We start from the raw sequence: 15,055 nt of genomic DNA, 5'->3' as shown, positions 1-15,055 counted from the left end.
TTAATTAATTAAATAAATAAAAGGCAGCCAAAGCAAAAAAAAAGCCACCCGGACCATCACTCTGCCCATCCTAGGGGCTCTGTCACATAATCCAACTGCTAAACCTGGTATCACAGCAGGCCTAATCCCAGGAATGTTCCAAAGAGGCCCATTAAAAAACAGCTCTCTTCCTGGGTCCCATGGATGGTCCAAAGGGGACCTCCAGCACGCCTCTCCTGGCAGGCCTGATGGAGGGACAGACACAATCCAAGCGTCCTCCCAATCCAGCTGCACGTCATGAAAGGCTTTACGGTAATTACCCGGCTCGAACTGAACCCAGGAGCCCTCCGGCCACAATGCAGCTGGCAGAGCAGAGGGCCCTGAGCAGAGGGCCTTGGTCCAGACTTCTACAATCTGCAGAGATATGAAACTGGGTGCCATCTGCATACTGACTGGTAGATCATCTAGCATTTAGGCTATTTTTAATTATCAGCTGTTGTTTCACTTTATAAGGTGCTATCACTATTTAAACTTTTGCTTGGTCCAGCCAGGAAGAAAGGTGGGCCGAGAAATGATTCTGTCTCATACTATGGAGGGCGGAAGGAACGGGCTCGAGGAAGAGCCATTCCCAGCACTGGCCAGATAAACAGGGCTTCAGCCAGACCAAGCAACCAGTTTGGGAAGACAACGGAGAGGACCCACCCTCATTCACGTAAAGCTAAAGAGAGGGAGGGGGAGCGCATTCAGACTTGAAAAACGCTGCTCTTATAGCTTCACGATCAAAGGAGTCCTGACCTCCTTAGCCTGGTGATGCCAGGGAAGCTCCCAAAGCAGAAATCTCCAGAAGGAAACAAGCAGCCTACCAGATTCCCTGGGGTCGCCTGGTCTCCTCAACGCCTTCCCTGCTGGCCTCGTCACCCCGAGGGCAGCAGGCTGCCTGGTGCAGACACCCTTTCTTGGTGCTCCTGAATCGTCCATGAAGGAATCTGAATCCAAACCCAGTGAGAGAGGGAGGCAGGGGCCTCTCTGGCTGCTTTCTACTCCGTCCCTGCTTTCCTCTCACCCGCCACATTCCTACACCCCTGTGGTACAGCCCTGCTGCTCTCTCACCCTCCAGGTTGCTTCCTTCCCCTGCACCACCATTTCTCACTCCAGATACATACCAGTTCTTCCTGCACCATTTTTTTCCAATTCCCTCCCTGTTAATTCCAAGCCAGAGATCTATCTTTCATACAGCAGCTGTCACAGAGTTTACATTTCCATGGAGATCACCAACCCGACTGAAAGGTGGGGCAACTGCTGGCCTTGCCAGGGCCTGGGGAGCCCCCCCACCCCCGAGCAGCCCTTCCACAGTCCAGGACCAGGCAGGACTCACCGATGATGGCATGCACTCGGACCGAGAGCTGCGTCCGCAGAAGCAGGATTGGCCGCCTCCCTTTGCTGCAACAAGAGGAAACCAAGTGGGACACAGTCAGGATCAAGAACCTCTGGCTGGTTCAAGATCGCCCCACCTCCCCCGCAGTGCCTGCCACCTGCCGAAATAAAGGGCAGCATCCAGAAAACATGGCATAGAACTCCTCTGCTGCACCAGCTGCATGGATGCCGGTCTGTATCCAGGTCCAATTCAAGGCTTTGGGTGTCACCTATAAAGTCCCAGATGGTATAAGGCCAGGCTACCCATGGAACCAGCTTCATCCCATCGCATCGGTACATCTCACCTGGTCAGCTAGGGGAGGCATGTTGCAGACCCCGTCAGCCAAAGGATTCAAACTGGGGGTCCAGGAAGACGGACATCTCTGCCATCTGCTCCCATCTGGTGGGATATCCTCCCCCCCCGAGGTGAGGCAGCCCCCCCTCTCCTGAAAGAAAACGTGGCTCTACAGCCTGGAGCTTAGGGGAACACACAGCCGTGAGGCTGGCTAGCACACTGAAAAGCCTTTCCCTCCTTTTAATTAATTTTAACATGATTTTTAATTCATTCTTGCCTCTTCTTAATTGTAATATATTCAGACACAAAACAACCCCTCACACTCATAAGGGTTCCCCGGCAGCTGTTGACAGCCGTCAAAAGGCTGCCGCGGCATTCCCCCCCCACACACGCGGCGAGCGGCCGATTCTGACAGCTGTCAAACTGCCGCGCATGCGCAGTACACTGACAGCTGTCAAACCGGCCGGCTCAGACAGCTGTCAAACTGCCGCGCATGCGCAGTGCACTGACAGCTGTCAAACGCCGGAGAGCCGCGCATGCGCAGCTCGGCCAGAGCTGTCAAAAAGCTGCCAGCTGGCCCCGGCAACAGCCGTTCTGCCGCGCCTACCTTTTGCCGGTCTCCTTCTCATTGGGCGTCCTAGTTTGGCGGGAGATTCTTGCTTGCTTATTGGTTCTTGGTTGTTATTGTTGTTGTCCTTGTTGACTATAAATACAAGAGATTCCTGGCATTGTTGCGCCCGGGACCTCTGCCCAAATAAACGCTGTTTGTTTGAACCTGCCTGCTGCCTCGCTGTCGTCCCTCAAGACACAACACCTGGCGACGAGGGTGGGATACGGGTCTGCTTGTTAGCTGAAGGTCACTAGCTGAAGCCACAAGTGAAGGAGGGAAGCCGTCCCACCAGCTGACACCGCTGAAGTCACTTGCTGGTCGGGAGAGCCCTCCACACACGCCATCCGAAAGCAGACCCGTGGTCCTGACAGCATGGCAAACCTTGGGCACGTCCGAGAATTCGATGTCTCCCAGCCCGAGGGCTGGGAATCGCATCTCGGGCAAGTGGAGGGGTACCTCCTCGTCAACAACATTGTCGAGGATCGCCCCAAAGCTCCTGTGCCTCAGCGGGCCGGCGGTCTACGATGTCGCCGTGGGACTCTGCGACCCTGCTCCGGTGGCTTCTGTGCCCTATGCCGAGCTGGTAGATCGCCTCAATCGGCATTTCGCCCCGAGACGGTCCGAGCTGTACTGGCGTTTGAACTTCGCCCGCCAGTACCAACGACCAGGCGAGTCAGCCAAGGCATTCATAGCCACGGTCCGACAAGCGGCCCGTCGCTGCCGTTTCCCGGACCTCGAGGACCGCATAAGGGACCAGGTCATCGTCGGTCTGAAGAACCTGAAGCTCCAGAAAAAGTTAGTCACTAAACCAACGATGGACCTGGCCGAATTAACTTTAGAAATCATGGCTTATGAAGACAGCCATTGGGAAGACGCGCTGCCACCTGTTGTGACTCAGGGCCAGCCTGTGGGTCCGGCAGCCGGCTCAGATGTATCGGATGACTCAGATGAGGGGGAGGAGGGAGACGAACTGGCTGATGATGGCTTGGAGGCTTGGCAGAGCTCCCAGCCGGGGCCCTCTTCTCAGCTGCGTGAGCCCGATAGTGCGGAGGATGATGACCCACAGCTGGCCCTGTTCAAGGACGCCCGACGCAGGAGGCAGTCGAGCAGGACCAAGCAGAGAAAGGCTGCGGGTCTCCTCGGGAGGAGGCAGAGGGAGGCCACGCCCTGAACTCTAAATAAAAGGAGTGTTTGGGGAAGGGCTGGTTGCTGAAAGCAACCCTTCCGCTTGAGGATTCAAGTTCCAGTGTTTTTGTTTCTTGTTCTGTTAATTGAGTAATAAATCTTGGCAGACGCTTTGCAGCCTCAGACGCTCTCCAGTCTCTACTGTTTGAACAGGGGTTTGCCTTATTACAAGGCCGGTAGTTGGCTGGTTCAGAACACCACCGGGTAATCCCTTCACGGGGTCAGTCCATCACGACTGCCCTAGAAGTACAGACCCAGAAACAACCGAGCAGAAGACTGATGTGGACACCATCCGTCCGAGACCCTCCAACCTACAAACTCGCCGGGAGGGAGAAAAAGGGCCAGATCGTCCGGCCGGAGGCCAAAGGCAGACCACCAACCGCTCAAAGTGTGCCAGCTGCGGCGGCAATCATGCCAGGGCATCTTGCAAGTTTCGAAACGCCAAGTGCCATGGCTGCGGAAAAACTGGCCACATTCGCTCCGCCTGCCGCAGCACCGGCCACGAGACCCTTCACGACCTGGAGGCGGCCCAGGAAGGTAATATGACCTCCCCCAAATTGCCAGGGAAGGCCCTCCGGTCATCCATCATGACCACCAATACGACCCAGGGGACCCTGACTACCAGCTTTATCCGCCCGAAAATCAAAATCCAGGTCCGGATCCAAGGGATCCCCTGAGAAATGGAGGTGGACTCTGGCTCCTCAGTCTCCATTTTGTCCTGGGACACCCTCCAAGGGATCGCACGCCAATGCAGGCGCCGTTTCCCTATTACCCCCTCAAAAATTCTCTTAGCTGATTTCCAGGGCGCCCCTATCAAACTGAAAGGGGAAACGAGGCTCTCTATTAGTTATCAGCATTTCCAGGGGGAATTAACAGCCCAAATTGCAACAGGGAAACGAGCCAGTCTCATTGGTCTCGACTGGTTCGAGCCCCTAGGGATAAAAATTTCGGGCATAAACCACTTCCAACCTCGCCATTTACAGGCCGTCTGCCAACAATTCGCAGACGTGTTTGACGGGTCGCTGGGGAAATTCAATGGCCCCCCCCCATTGATTTAAAATTAAATCCAGAAGTCCTGCCCATTAGGATTAAGGCTAGGAAAGTCCCCTTCACCCTCAAACCCAAGATTGACGCAGAACTAGACAGACTAATCGGGCTAGGGGTCTTAGAACCAACAGACGGGGGCACTTGGGAAACCCCCATAGTCACCCCCGTCAAGCCTAATGGGGAGGTCCGCCTCTGCGCGAACTATAAAGCCACCCTGAACCGGGCTTTAAACCCCCACGCATACCCAGTCCCAGCTGTCAGGGACGTGCTTTCTTCCATCCAGGCAGGCACCATATTTGCAAAACTAGACTTGGCCCATGCATTCTTGCAGCTGCCAGTCTCAGATCAAACCGCCATTGCCCAAACTATAGTCACCCACCGCGGAGCGTTCAGAGTGAACCGCCTGCAGTTCGGAATAGCTGTGGCACCTGGAATATTCCAGGAAACCATGGAGCGGACTCTTAGGGGAGTCCCTGGGGTTTGCCCCTATTTCGATGACGTGCTCATCGCAGGGGAATCGGAAGACATACTAGCTGACAGGCTGCGAGAGGTGCTTCAAAGATTTCGCACCGCCGGCCTCAAATTAAAAAAAGAGAAGTGCTCCATCGGAGTTCCTTCTACGGAATTCCTGGGGTACAAAATTGACGCTAATGGAATCCACCCCATGGATTCCAAGGTCAAAGCCATCAGAGCAGCACCACCCCCCAAAAATAAGGCTGAATTACAAGCCTTTTTGGGGTTAATAAATTTCTATCATGCTTTCCTCCCCCATAAAGCCTCCATAGCAGAGCCGCTCCACAGGCTCTTAGACAAAGGAGCCCAGTGGCTCTGGACGCAAGCCCACGAAGATAGTTTCAATAAATTAAAACAACTTCTGTCTAGCAAGTCCACCGTCACACACTACAAAGACAAAATGCCCCTCTGTGTCACCTGCGACGCTTCCCCCTATGGCATAGGCGCTGTCCTCAGCCACCTCCACAGCGATGGGACTCAGTCGCCCATCGCATATTATTCCAGGACCTTGTCCAAAGCCGAGCGCAATTACGCGCAAATTGACAAGGAAGCCCTAGCACTGGTGGCGAGCGTGAAGAAATTTCACGATTACTTATACGGCCGCCACTTTACAATCTTCACTGACCACAAACCCCTGCTAGGGCTCTTCACCTGGGACAAATTGACCCCACAAATTCTATCCCCCCGAATGCTCCGCTGGACAACATTCCTAGCAGCATACTCCTTCAAAATTGAGCATAAGCCAGGCAAGGAAATGGGCCACGCAGATGGCCTTAGCAGGCTGCCCCTGCCCAACTTCGACCCGGACCCTGCACCCGCCGGCCAAATCATGGCCATCCAAGAATTGCCTGACCATCCTATTTCAGCCAAAGAAATAGCTGCAGCAACCTCCAAGGACAAAATCCTAGGCAGGGTTCTGACCTGGGTCCAAAGCGGCTGGCAATCCACATCCCCGGGGCCAGAATTTCAGCCTTTTTTCCAAAGGCGCCTGGAACTGTCAGCCCACCTCGGCTGCATCCTTTGGGTCATCGTACCCACCCCACACAGGGAACAAGTTCTAGCCTCCCTTCACGAAGGCCACCCAGGGGTGGTCAAGATGAAATCCCTCGCCCGCAGCTACTTGTGGTGGCCAGGGCTCGATGCAGACATCGAACACTTTGTTGCAACCTGCAACATGTGTCAACAGACCAGGCCACCGCTCCCTCACGCCCCTGTCCATAAGTGGGAGGTCACAAAAAACCCCTGGTCCCGAATACATGTCGATTACGCCGGCCCCTTCCAGGGACAAAATTTTCTAATAATTGTAGACAGTTTTTCCAAATGGCTCGAGGTCATCCCAGTCACCAGCACGACCTCAGCAGCCACAATTAGAGGGTTGAGGAGGGTGTTTGCCACCCACGGGCTGCCTGATGTCATCGTATCTGACAACGGCCCCCAATTCACTTCCACTGACTTCCAGGTTTTCATCAAGGCCAACTTGATTAGGCACGCCACCTCCGCGCCTTTTCACCCCTCCTCGAACGGTCTCGCAGAGGCCATGGTAAAGGCGACCAAAGATGCCTTAAGAAAAATCATCTCCGGCGACTGGCACTGCAGACTGGCAAAATACCTCCTGGCCCAGCATTCCACACCATGCACCACCACCGGCAGGTCTCCGGCAGAACTCCGTTGGGGGCGCCACCTAGTCACAAAATTGGACCGATTACATCCCGACAGGGCAGCCGCCGAACAAACCATTGCACCGCCCGCAAAAGTCTTCCCTCGCGGCCAGCCCATTTGGGCAAAGAACTTCGGGGTCGGCGACAAATGGCTGCAAGGCGTAATCTCTGACCAGACTGGCCCAGTCTCCTACCTCGTCGACCTAGGAGACGGAAGGCTCATCCGGAGACACGCTGACCAACTGAGGAAGCGCACACCGCAGAACCACAGTTCCCGAGCCCAACCGGGCAATCTATTTTCCCCACCAGCACCGTCAACGCCACCCAGCCCATTGTCGCTTATTCCTGACACCGCCGACGACCCCCAACCTACTGACTCCGAAATTCCCCCCACCGGGGAAAGGGAAGACCAGCCCTGCACAAGTCAGCCCAGCCCTAACCTCCGTCGCTCCACCAGAACGCGGAAGGCTCCTTTGTACTTGGCGGACTATGAATGGGCCGGCAGCAGGACTACAGGAACTGACCCCACCTAAACTTCCAGGGGCAAGGGGGGAAGGGGTGTAATATATTCAGACACAAAACAACCCCTCACACTCATAAGGGTTCCCCGGCAGCCGTTGACAGCCGTCAAAAGGCTGCCGCGGCATTCCCCCCACACACACGCGGCGAGCGGCCGATTCTGACAGCTGTCAAACTGCCGCGCATGCGCAGTACACTGACAGCTGTCAAACCGGCCGGCTCTGACAGCTGTTAAACTGCCGCGCATGCGCAGTGCACTGACAGCTGTCAAACGCCGGAGAGCCGCGCATGCGCAGCTCGGCCAGAGCTGTCAAAAAGCTGCCAGCTGGCCCCGGCAACAGCCGTTCTGCCGCGCCTACCTTTTGCCGGTCTCCTTCTCATTGGGCGTCCTAGTTTGGCGGGAGATTCTTGCTTGCTTATTGGTTCTTGGTTGTTATTGTTGTTGTCCTTGTTGACTATAAATACAAGAGATTCCTGGCATTGTTGCGCCCGGGACCTCTGCCCAAATAAACGCTGTTTGTTTGAACCTGCCTGCTGCCTCGCTGTCGTCCCTCAAGACACATTAATTTTTTATATTTTAATATTTTATTTGTGCATTACCCAGAGTCCCTCTGTGAGGAAGATGGGCAGTTTAAAAATGTGATCAATAAGCCACCAAACAAAAAATAGAAGGGTAGTGGTCAAATGCCAGGTCTTCCCCTGCAGCCAGCAACTGGGGCCAGTGAGGAGAAAGGAGCTGCAGGTGTGGGCACCGCACATGATGAACCTAGCCTGCTCACGGACTGGTAAGCACATCATATTTGGATCCTCCTGGTTGCCTCACACAGACCGAGTGCAACTTCTGACACCCCCAAATTGGGAGCCACTTGTCCTTCCGGATTGAAACCGCCAGATACGCTGGCATGAGGCACAGGGGAGAGAAGTTGGCACATGGAAAAGGCGGTAAAATCCCCCAGCAGGGATTCACCTGATGTCTTCGTAGAAGACTTCCAGCTCGTCCTTCTGCTCCAGCAGTGAAAGTTCCAGGTCCAAGTAGTGTCCGGAAGGCAGCACTTGCAAGGCGCAGTCCTCCAGCTGCAAAAGAGGCACTTCCGGAAGTTAGCCAAGCAGGTAGCGTCTGCTCCTGGATTCCTTCCGGCCCCTTTCCCAGCACGGGCGAAGGCAGTGCCTGCATCGGCATCTAAGCCTGGCTCCTTTGGAGGCAGAACCCCATAGCTCACTTGTTCAGGCGCAAGACCAATGCCGCAGGGCCCTCAGAGGTCCTCTGGGTGGAGGGGAGCCTCCTCAGAAGGGAGGGAGGAGCTGGGAGGCCACATCTCAGCCCTCACCCACCTCCAGCCTGCTCCCCTCCTGCTCCCCCCCTTTCCGTTTCAGAATTTGAAGGAAAAATCCCTCCCAGCACTGAGGGGAAAAAGGGGGGCCTGCAAGCAGGAAGGCGGGAGTTTGCAGGCACCCTTCGGGACTCAGGGAGAAGCCCCCACTCAGACAGGGCTTCAGAGACCTGGAGGGGGGGATCTGCCCCCAGTTCTTACTGGAGCCCCCAAAGGCCCCAGGAACCTGCTGGTCTGGCCACAAAGAAGGCCAAAGGGGGCAAAGTGGATCCCGTGCCGATTGGGAGAGGGAAGGGCAGCCCACGCAGACAGGGCTGCACCAGGTGCAGCCTGGCATCAAGCAAGCAAAGAGAGGAGATGTGTCAGCAAGTCATCCCCCTGGTGAAGAACATCAGTCAGAAGGGAAGAGCAATGAATGGAGTGGGCTTACTTTGCCTGCCTTTATGTGAAAGAAAAGCTGAGGAACTGGGGGAAACGTTCCTTAAAAGGAGGGAAGCCTCAAAGTTCCAAAGAGTTTTCAGAATAAATCCTATGGCAGACAAGGAAAGTCAGAGATGGAAAGCCCTGGACATCAAGAAGGGACAATTCAGTCTGACTTCCAAGGTCAAGCAAAAAAAAGAAGGGACAAGAAAGGAAATAAAGAAATCAAATCGAAATTTACAACCAAAGGAAAAATACTCAAGGGTACACAAAGAAGAGCCCAAAAGGGCAAAGTTAAAAGCTGAGGCTGCTGTGAAGTCTTTTCCATAGAAAGAGAACATGACCCTGCTGGAAAGGGAAGGAAAAAGGTAACAGACCACCCGCTAAATAGGAAAGCATTAATTAGCATGAGCACTTTCCGATTTAGCGGGTGGACTGTTACCGCTCTTCCTTCTACTGAGATCCAGCAGCATCCCAGAATCGTGGTACTGCACTGCATACATTTATTAGTTGAAGAGTTTAGTAATCTAGGTTTTAAGTACTTTAGGCGCTCTGTAGCATTTTAATATTCTCATTTATTCCGTATTTTTGTTTGGCAAATTCTAGTTGCTTTCTCGTAACACGGGCAGCAAATAAATTTGATAAATAAATGTGATTCATTTAGAAATAATTCTTTCAGTTTTTCCTGAGCTATGTATTTTGATACGAAAGTGTATAAAACTTTGGACAATGATATAATAAAGCAGTGATGTAGGTGCAGATAAAGTACACACTGAACGGAGCTGTGAGGACGAGGCAGTTACAAGTGCTAACAGATCTACGTCAACAAATCTGGAGAAGTCTGGCCTAGAGAAATTAAAAAATGAATGCAACGGTTCAATAATTATACAAATTCTTCAAGCCAAGTTTTGTTTCAGATAAGTACGTAGAGAAAATTAACAGGCAGGTTTGAGAAAAATCCACGGGGCATGAATATGTGATAATGCAGGAAGTCAGATAAAATAAAGTTCATGTCAGAATCGCTACCTAATGCCTGAACTCTGCACTCGCTCGTCCCTCCCCATCGGCCAGGGACTGAGGGGGGAGGGGGAGGTTTGGCTGTGGCTTCCCGAGATGCAGCTTCAAGGTCAGACCGCCAAGGATGGAATGCAGCTGCAGAATAGCTCACACTTTTGTAAAAAAAAAAGGTGCCAGAACTTACACACGTCATACAACCCTACCCTACAAGGTTTACCTTTGTAGTTGAAAAAAAAACCCTTCAATTTTTAGTGTATCTAAAAGAAGGCATTTTATTCATCTTTTGGGACATTTACCATTGGCATGCCCATTTAGTTTAATGAGTGAAAATGTCAGCTTTCTATGTGGAATGAAATTGGCCCATAAAACAAAAATTAGTTGCTTGTGAAAGATTGAATTATTTTTAAGAAGTTGTCAAACAAGGTGGAAAAAATTACATTTGGAGTTTAATATGGATATTGACTTGAAACAAATTAAAGGTGAAACTTTGTCAGTGAGCAGATTACTTTTAATTTACCTTTATGTTAAACCCAATTTAAAAATAGATCTGATTAAACCTCATACTGTAGGTCTTCCTTTACATCTGACCAATACATAATTAATATATATTATTATTAATACCTCCAAATCACAAGACATTGGCTTTATTCTTATTCTTCCCCTCTGCAGTTTGAATATAAACTATAAAAGACTAAAAAGAGATTTTTGTAGACATCCCAAGCCTTGAACTACCCAAGGCACTGAAACAGCAAAGTTTTGCTGTTGGGCAAGCTTCCACGCCAGCCGCCTTTCTTCTCTCTCTGCCTCTTTTTAACCTCTCACCCCACCTTCTGTAAGGGGAGGCAAAAAGGGTCGCTTGCCCTCTCGTGAAAGATGGCCTCCATGTTTGTGTGTCTCCTACAGCCACCATCGGCTTCCACACCACACGGTCCGACCCAGCCAATCAAGGCACGCTCTGGCTGTGGTGCTCTGGCGCCTCATGGCTCCTCCTAGAGGAGGCAGAGGGCACCGGAGGGGACCCCGCTCACACGGTACTGCCAGCGGAGCATTTTCAAAAACAAACGAGGATAGGAAGGGAAACAATAGGAAAAGAACGCAAGTCTGGAAAATCCATGGAAAAAAGGTGCCAGAACTCTGTTCTGGTGCCTTCTATGACAAAAAAAGCCCTGCTTGAGAGGACCATTTGGAAAACATCTTCTTTGGAACTGATTGGGTGAGCAAGGCCAGTAAGGGGAAGTACCTAAGAGGGAGAAAAATTACACGGGGAATTTAGCATGCGAGTTTCAGTTCCAGATTTGCTTTGTCTTTCACTTGACTTCTAATAAAACTGTAACATTTGCAACAAATGGAGCCAAGGATGGTTTTTACTTAGAATTGCAAGCTGAGGTAGGGCTGACAATTCCTCTTTGTTTCAATGACAACACAAAACTTTGTTGCAAACCATTTGCAAACCATGGCAGAATGTGAAATTCATTAGAACTAACTGGTATAACCAGACCCCTCTATGGCTCTAGAGACAAGGTCAGTCAGAAGAGACTGCTTCCCCCATGTCTAATGTACCATAAATAGGTTACTGTGTAATAATGGCAAAACTAGAGGATATGATGTCAGGAAGCTTAAAAACTGAAGACTTGGAGATATGCAGTCGCTTCCACTTAGTTGATAGAAAGGAAATAAGGCTTATGAAAGTAAAAAATAGGAAGTGGAACAACTCAAGTTAATGTAAAATATTAAAAAAGGCAGAGGTAAATATCAACAGGCACATTTAGTTATTTTAAAATTTATGGGGAAGAGATGGAAATGACACACAACTTGAATAAAAGGGAATGGAGAATGTGGTAGAAAAATAAAGAAGAGATTAATCTTAGGGAAAAACTTATGCAGAATCATGGATGTTTTAGTTTTGATTATATAAAATATTTTGTCCAAGTTTCAATAATGACTGAAGTATCTGAATGCAACTGAGATCAGACTAAAGCAATGATCTTTCCAGTGTAATGCCTGGCTCCAAAAGCCAGCTATGAAAGTGGGGCACTAAGAATGACAAAAGGAAGGCAATATGATGCTTCCAAATTACTCATTTTGTGGCAGCTACTACAACCCTGGGATCTGCAAGCAGTCCGTTGGTCCTCCATCAAATGCCCTGGCTGCTCTCTAAGATGAGAAGACCAAGCATGAAAAAACTCACACATGTCGAAGATGGGATAGGAGTGGACGATGGACTTGGAGGAAAACAATTACACTTGGCAAGCTGGAGGAAAGTTGGAAGGGATGTCAATGAGTAAGTCAGATGGACAGCATCCAAGATTAATGGAAGGGCTCAAGTTTGACCAAAGAGGGTGAACGGTTGACCATGTGGCCACAAGGATCTCAGCCCAACTCTGCGTAGCTGACTGGCTAACCAAGCCTGCGTGCTCTGCTCTTCTTATGTGTAGGTTCACCTTTTACAGGCAGCTGAAAACTAAAATAAGTAAATGCAACAGGTGTGAGCCACAGCCGATTTTCCGTTTGGTGAGGCCAGAGAAGCAGCGGTTGCTCAGCCTGCATTTGGCCAGGGCTCCTCTGCCCGCCGGGGCCTCCCCTCGTTTTACCGAAGCTTCGGACAGGCCGTTGGGGGCTCCATGCCCATCTCAGCGGCCCGACATTTCTTCCTCCGGCAGCCGGCAGTTCCCGAAGCCTCGGCGGCCCTTCCGCGGCTTCGGCGCCCAACAGCCGGCGGGCTGAGATAATAGCCGCTCGGCCGGCCCCGCGGCGGAAGCGCCTTTCCTGTTTGGGCTCGGCTGTTTTTAGCAACAGACGCCGAAGGGGCAGCCCGGAGCGCGTCACCCGAGCCTTTCAGCAGGTCCAGTAGCCCCGCCGCCCCAGCGCTGCCGGAGCGGGGAAGGCGAGCGGCCGGCATCGCTCAAGCCAGGCCGGGGCTCCACGGCTGGCCTCCCTTTGACACGCTCGGCTCGGGGCGCGCTTAGCCCAGGGCACCGGGAGGCGGCTGCGCGGGGCCCGCGGCGGCGCCGGGGAACGTCGGGGAGAGGCAACTCCCGGGCTGCCTTCCCGCGCGGCGACCTCCCCCCCCGCCCCGAGCTCCCCCCGACCCCGGAGGCGCTCACCCGCAGCGGCGCGCCCAGCAGGCGGAGGAAAGCGGGCAGCTGGGCGGCCAGCGGCAGCGCCTCGGCCACGGGCAAGCCGGGCGGGCGGCGCGGCTCGGGGAAGGCGGCGCAGCAGAAGGGGTCCGCGTCCTCCAGGTACTGCAGGCGGCACTGCACGGCGCCCGGCGCCTCCGGGGGCGCGGCCGGCTCGGCCATGGTGCGACGGCGGCGGGTCTGTGGCGCCCTTCGGCGGGCGGGCAGGCGGGGCTGCGCCGGAGGGGAGAAGGGCGGGCGGGCGGGGCAGCTACGCCGACCTGGGATTGGTGAGCCGGAGCCCCCTTCCCGCGACGCCGCCGCCGCCCGCCTTCCAGGGCGGGGACCCGCGAAGACCCCCAGCGGCGGTCCCGCCCCTCCGCCCGCCCGCCCGCCGCGGCTCGCAGCCGAGGAGAGCGCTTCCTGCCGCCGCCCTTCTCCCTGCCCGGCTGGCTGTGCCGGCGGCGCCGTCCCTGGCGGGCGTCCTGCGCGGAGAAGCGGCCGCCGGTCAGGAAGCGCTGGAGCCCGGCGGGAAACGCGCCTTCCACAGGCCGCTCGCCCCTTGCCCGACGCTCTGCTGAAAGGGGGGCTTTCCGGGAGGGCGAAGAAAAAGGGCAGCTCTTCGCCCAGATCCCGCTCCGACTTCAGCCGCTCGGAGCTCAGAAGCCGCCGGGCCGGGCAGGAAGGCAGCGGAGCGGCCGGCTGACGCTCCCTCGAAGGGGCCACCGGGCTCGGCCGCCCTCCTGAGGAAAGCCGAAGCTACGGGGAGCCGCCCGCAGCCGTCCCGGGAAGACCAGCCGGCCTTCCTTTCCCGGCGGCCCTGCAGAAGGCGAGCCGAGAGCCCGCGAGGGCTGGAGCGCTGCCTGGGTGGGCGCCCCGTCCAGGCACGGGGTCGCCCGGCGCTCTCCCCTTGGCGGACGGTGCAGTCGAGGGCGGGGGGCTGACCGGTTCCTCCCGGCTCTGCCTGCGCCGATCCGGCCGTGTCGAGCAGAGCGCAGGAAAGGCTTTCCGCACGTTGGTCAGGAAACGGCGCACGCGGCTCCCGCGGTGGTGGAAGCAGAGGAGGGCGCTCGCGCCACCAACACCGGGAAGGCCGGCGTGGCCCCTCTGCTCCTCTGGGCGGGCGACGGCGCTGCCCCCCCAATCCGGGGAAATGGGGGGCGATCCTGGCTCAGCCCGAGTGAGGAAGCCTCCGAGCAGTCCAAGAACGGGGGTCGCTTTTGGCCAAGTGGGCACCAACCTCGGGGTTTTCCAGCTTCCGGTTCTTCTGCTTCCTAAGCCTCATCAGAAACTGTCAGTTGAAGCAGAAGCAAAAAAGAAAAGGGACAAAATGATTACTTGGCGTTTAATAGGCCCTTTAGGCCATGTTTTGTACCTTTTTTCCTACTGCGCATCACCCCAATAAATTAGGGGTGGCCATTTTTTACTCTTTAAAAATATTTTGAAATTGAAAATTCTTAAAGACAGTACAGGAATAAAGCCAGTTTCAGAGAAAGCAGCTTAGTGGTTAAGACACTGTTGGTCCCCAATTCTGGTCGGGGCCTGTGCCAAAGATGATGAAGGACACCAGACACAAAGTTCAGGTTTTGTTTCCTTTCATTGAAGCGCTCCAAGAGAAGGGGTCCTGGCCAAAAATGCCAAGGAACCTTGAACAATAGTATTAAGAAAGCTTTATACATCTTCACTAAAGCAGAAGGCAGGATAAGGCAAGATATATAAAACAAATCATCTAATAAAGATTTTAGTAATGATCTAACAATTGACCTATTGATCTCTAGCCATCCCTATGCCTCAGCTAATGAATGCTCCAGCAGTTATCTAATAACACATTTTATTTGCTCTGAGCCATCCCTATTTCTAAGTTTTAGCTGAGGTATGCAGGATGTCTAACTCTTTGTTACTGTTACCAGTCCTCTAACCACCTAGAATTGATAAAGGTGCTACAGTGATTA

At 53.6% G+C, this 15,055-nt stretch overlaps 1 protein-coding gene across 4 annotated transcripts in view; it reads right to left on the bottom strand.

The window, feature by feature from the left end:
• Positions 1-13,332, bottom strand: part of FHOD1 (formin homology 2 domain containing 1) — a 47,961-nt gene extending 34,629 nt beyond the window's left edge. For all 4 annotated transcript variants that reach the window (XR_014027456.1, XR_014027457.1, XM_081335618.1 and 1 more), the window contains exons 1-3: positions 13,092-13,332; positions 8,187-8,293; positions 1,355-1,419 (exon numbers count right to left, since the gene is read on the bottom strand). Coding sequence is in view for 2 of the 4 variants with exons in the window: in XM_081335618.1 (XP_081191744.1) it covers positions 1,355-1,419; positions 8,187-8,293; positions 13,092-13,286 (367 nt within the window). In the remaining 2 variants the exon portion in view is untranslated. The remainder of the gene's footprint in view (positions 1-1,354; positions 1,420-8,186; positions 8,294-13,091) is intronic.
• Between the last annotated feature and the right edge of the window lie 1,723 nt (positions 13,333-15,055).

This window comes from Vipera berus, assembly GCF_964194415.1.
Source record: "Vipera berus genome assembly, chromosome: 10".
Lineage (NCBI taxonomy): Eukaryota > Metazoa > Chordata > Lepidosauria > Squamata > Viperidae > Vipera > Vipera berus.
The sequence above is the reverse complement of the archived record's forward strand: the minus strand, read 5'-3'. Positions and strand labels throughout refer to the sequence as shown.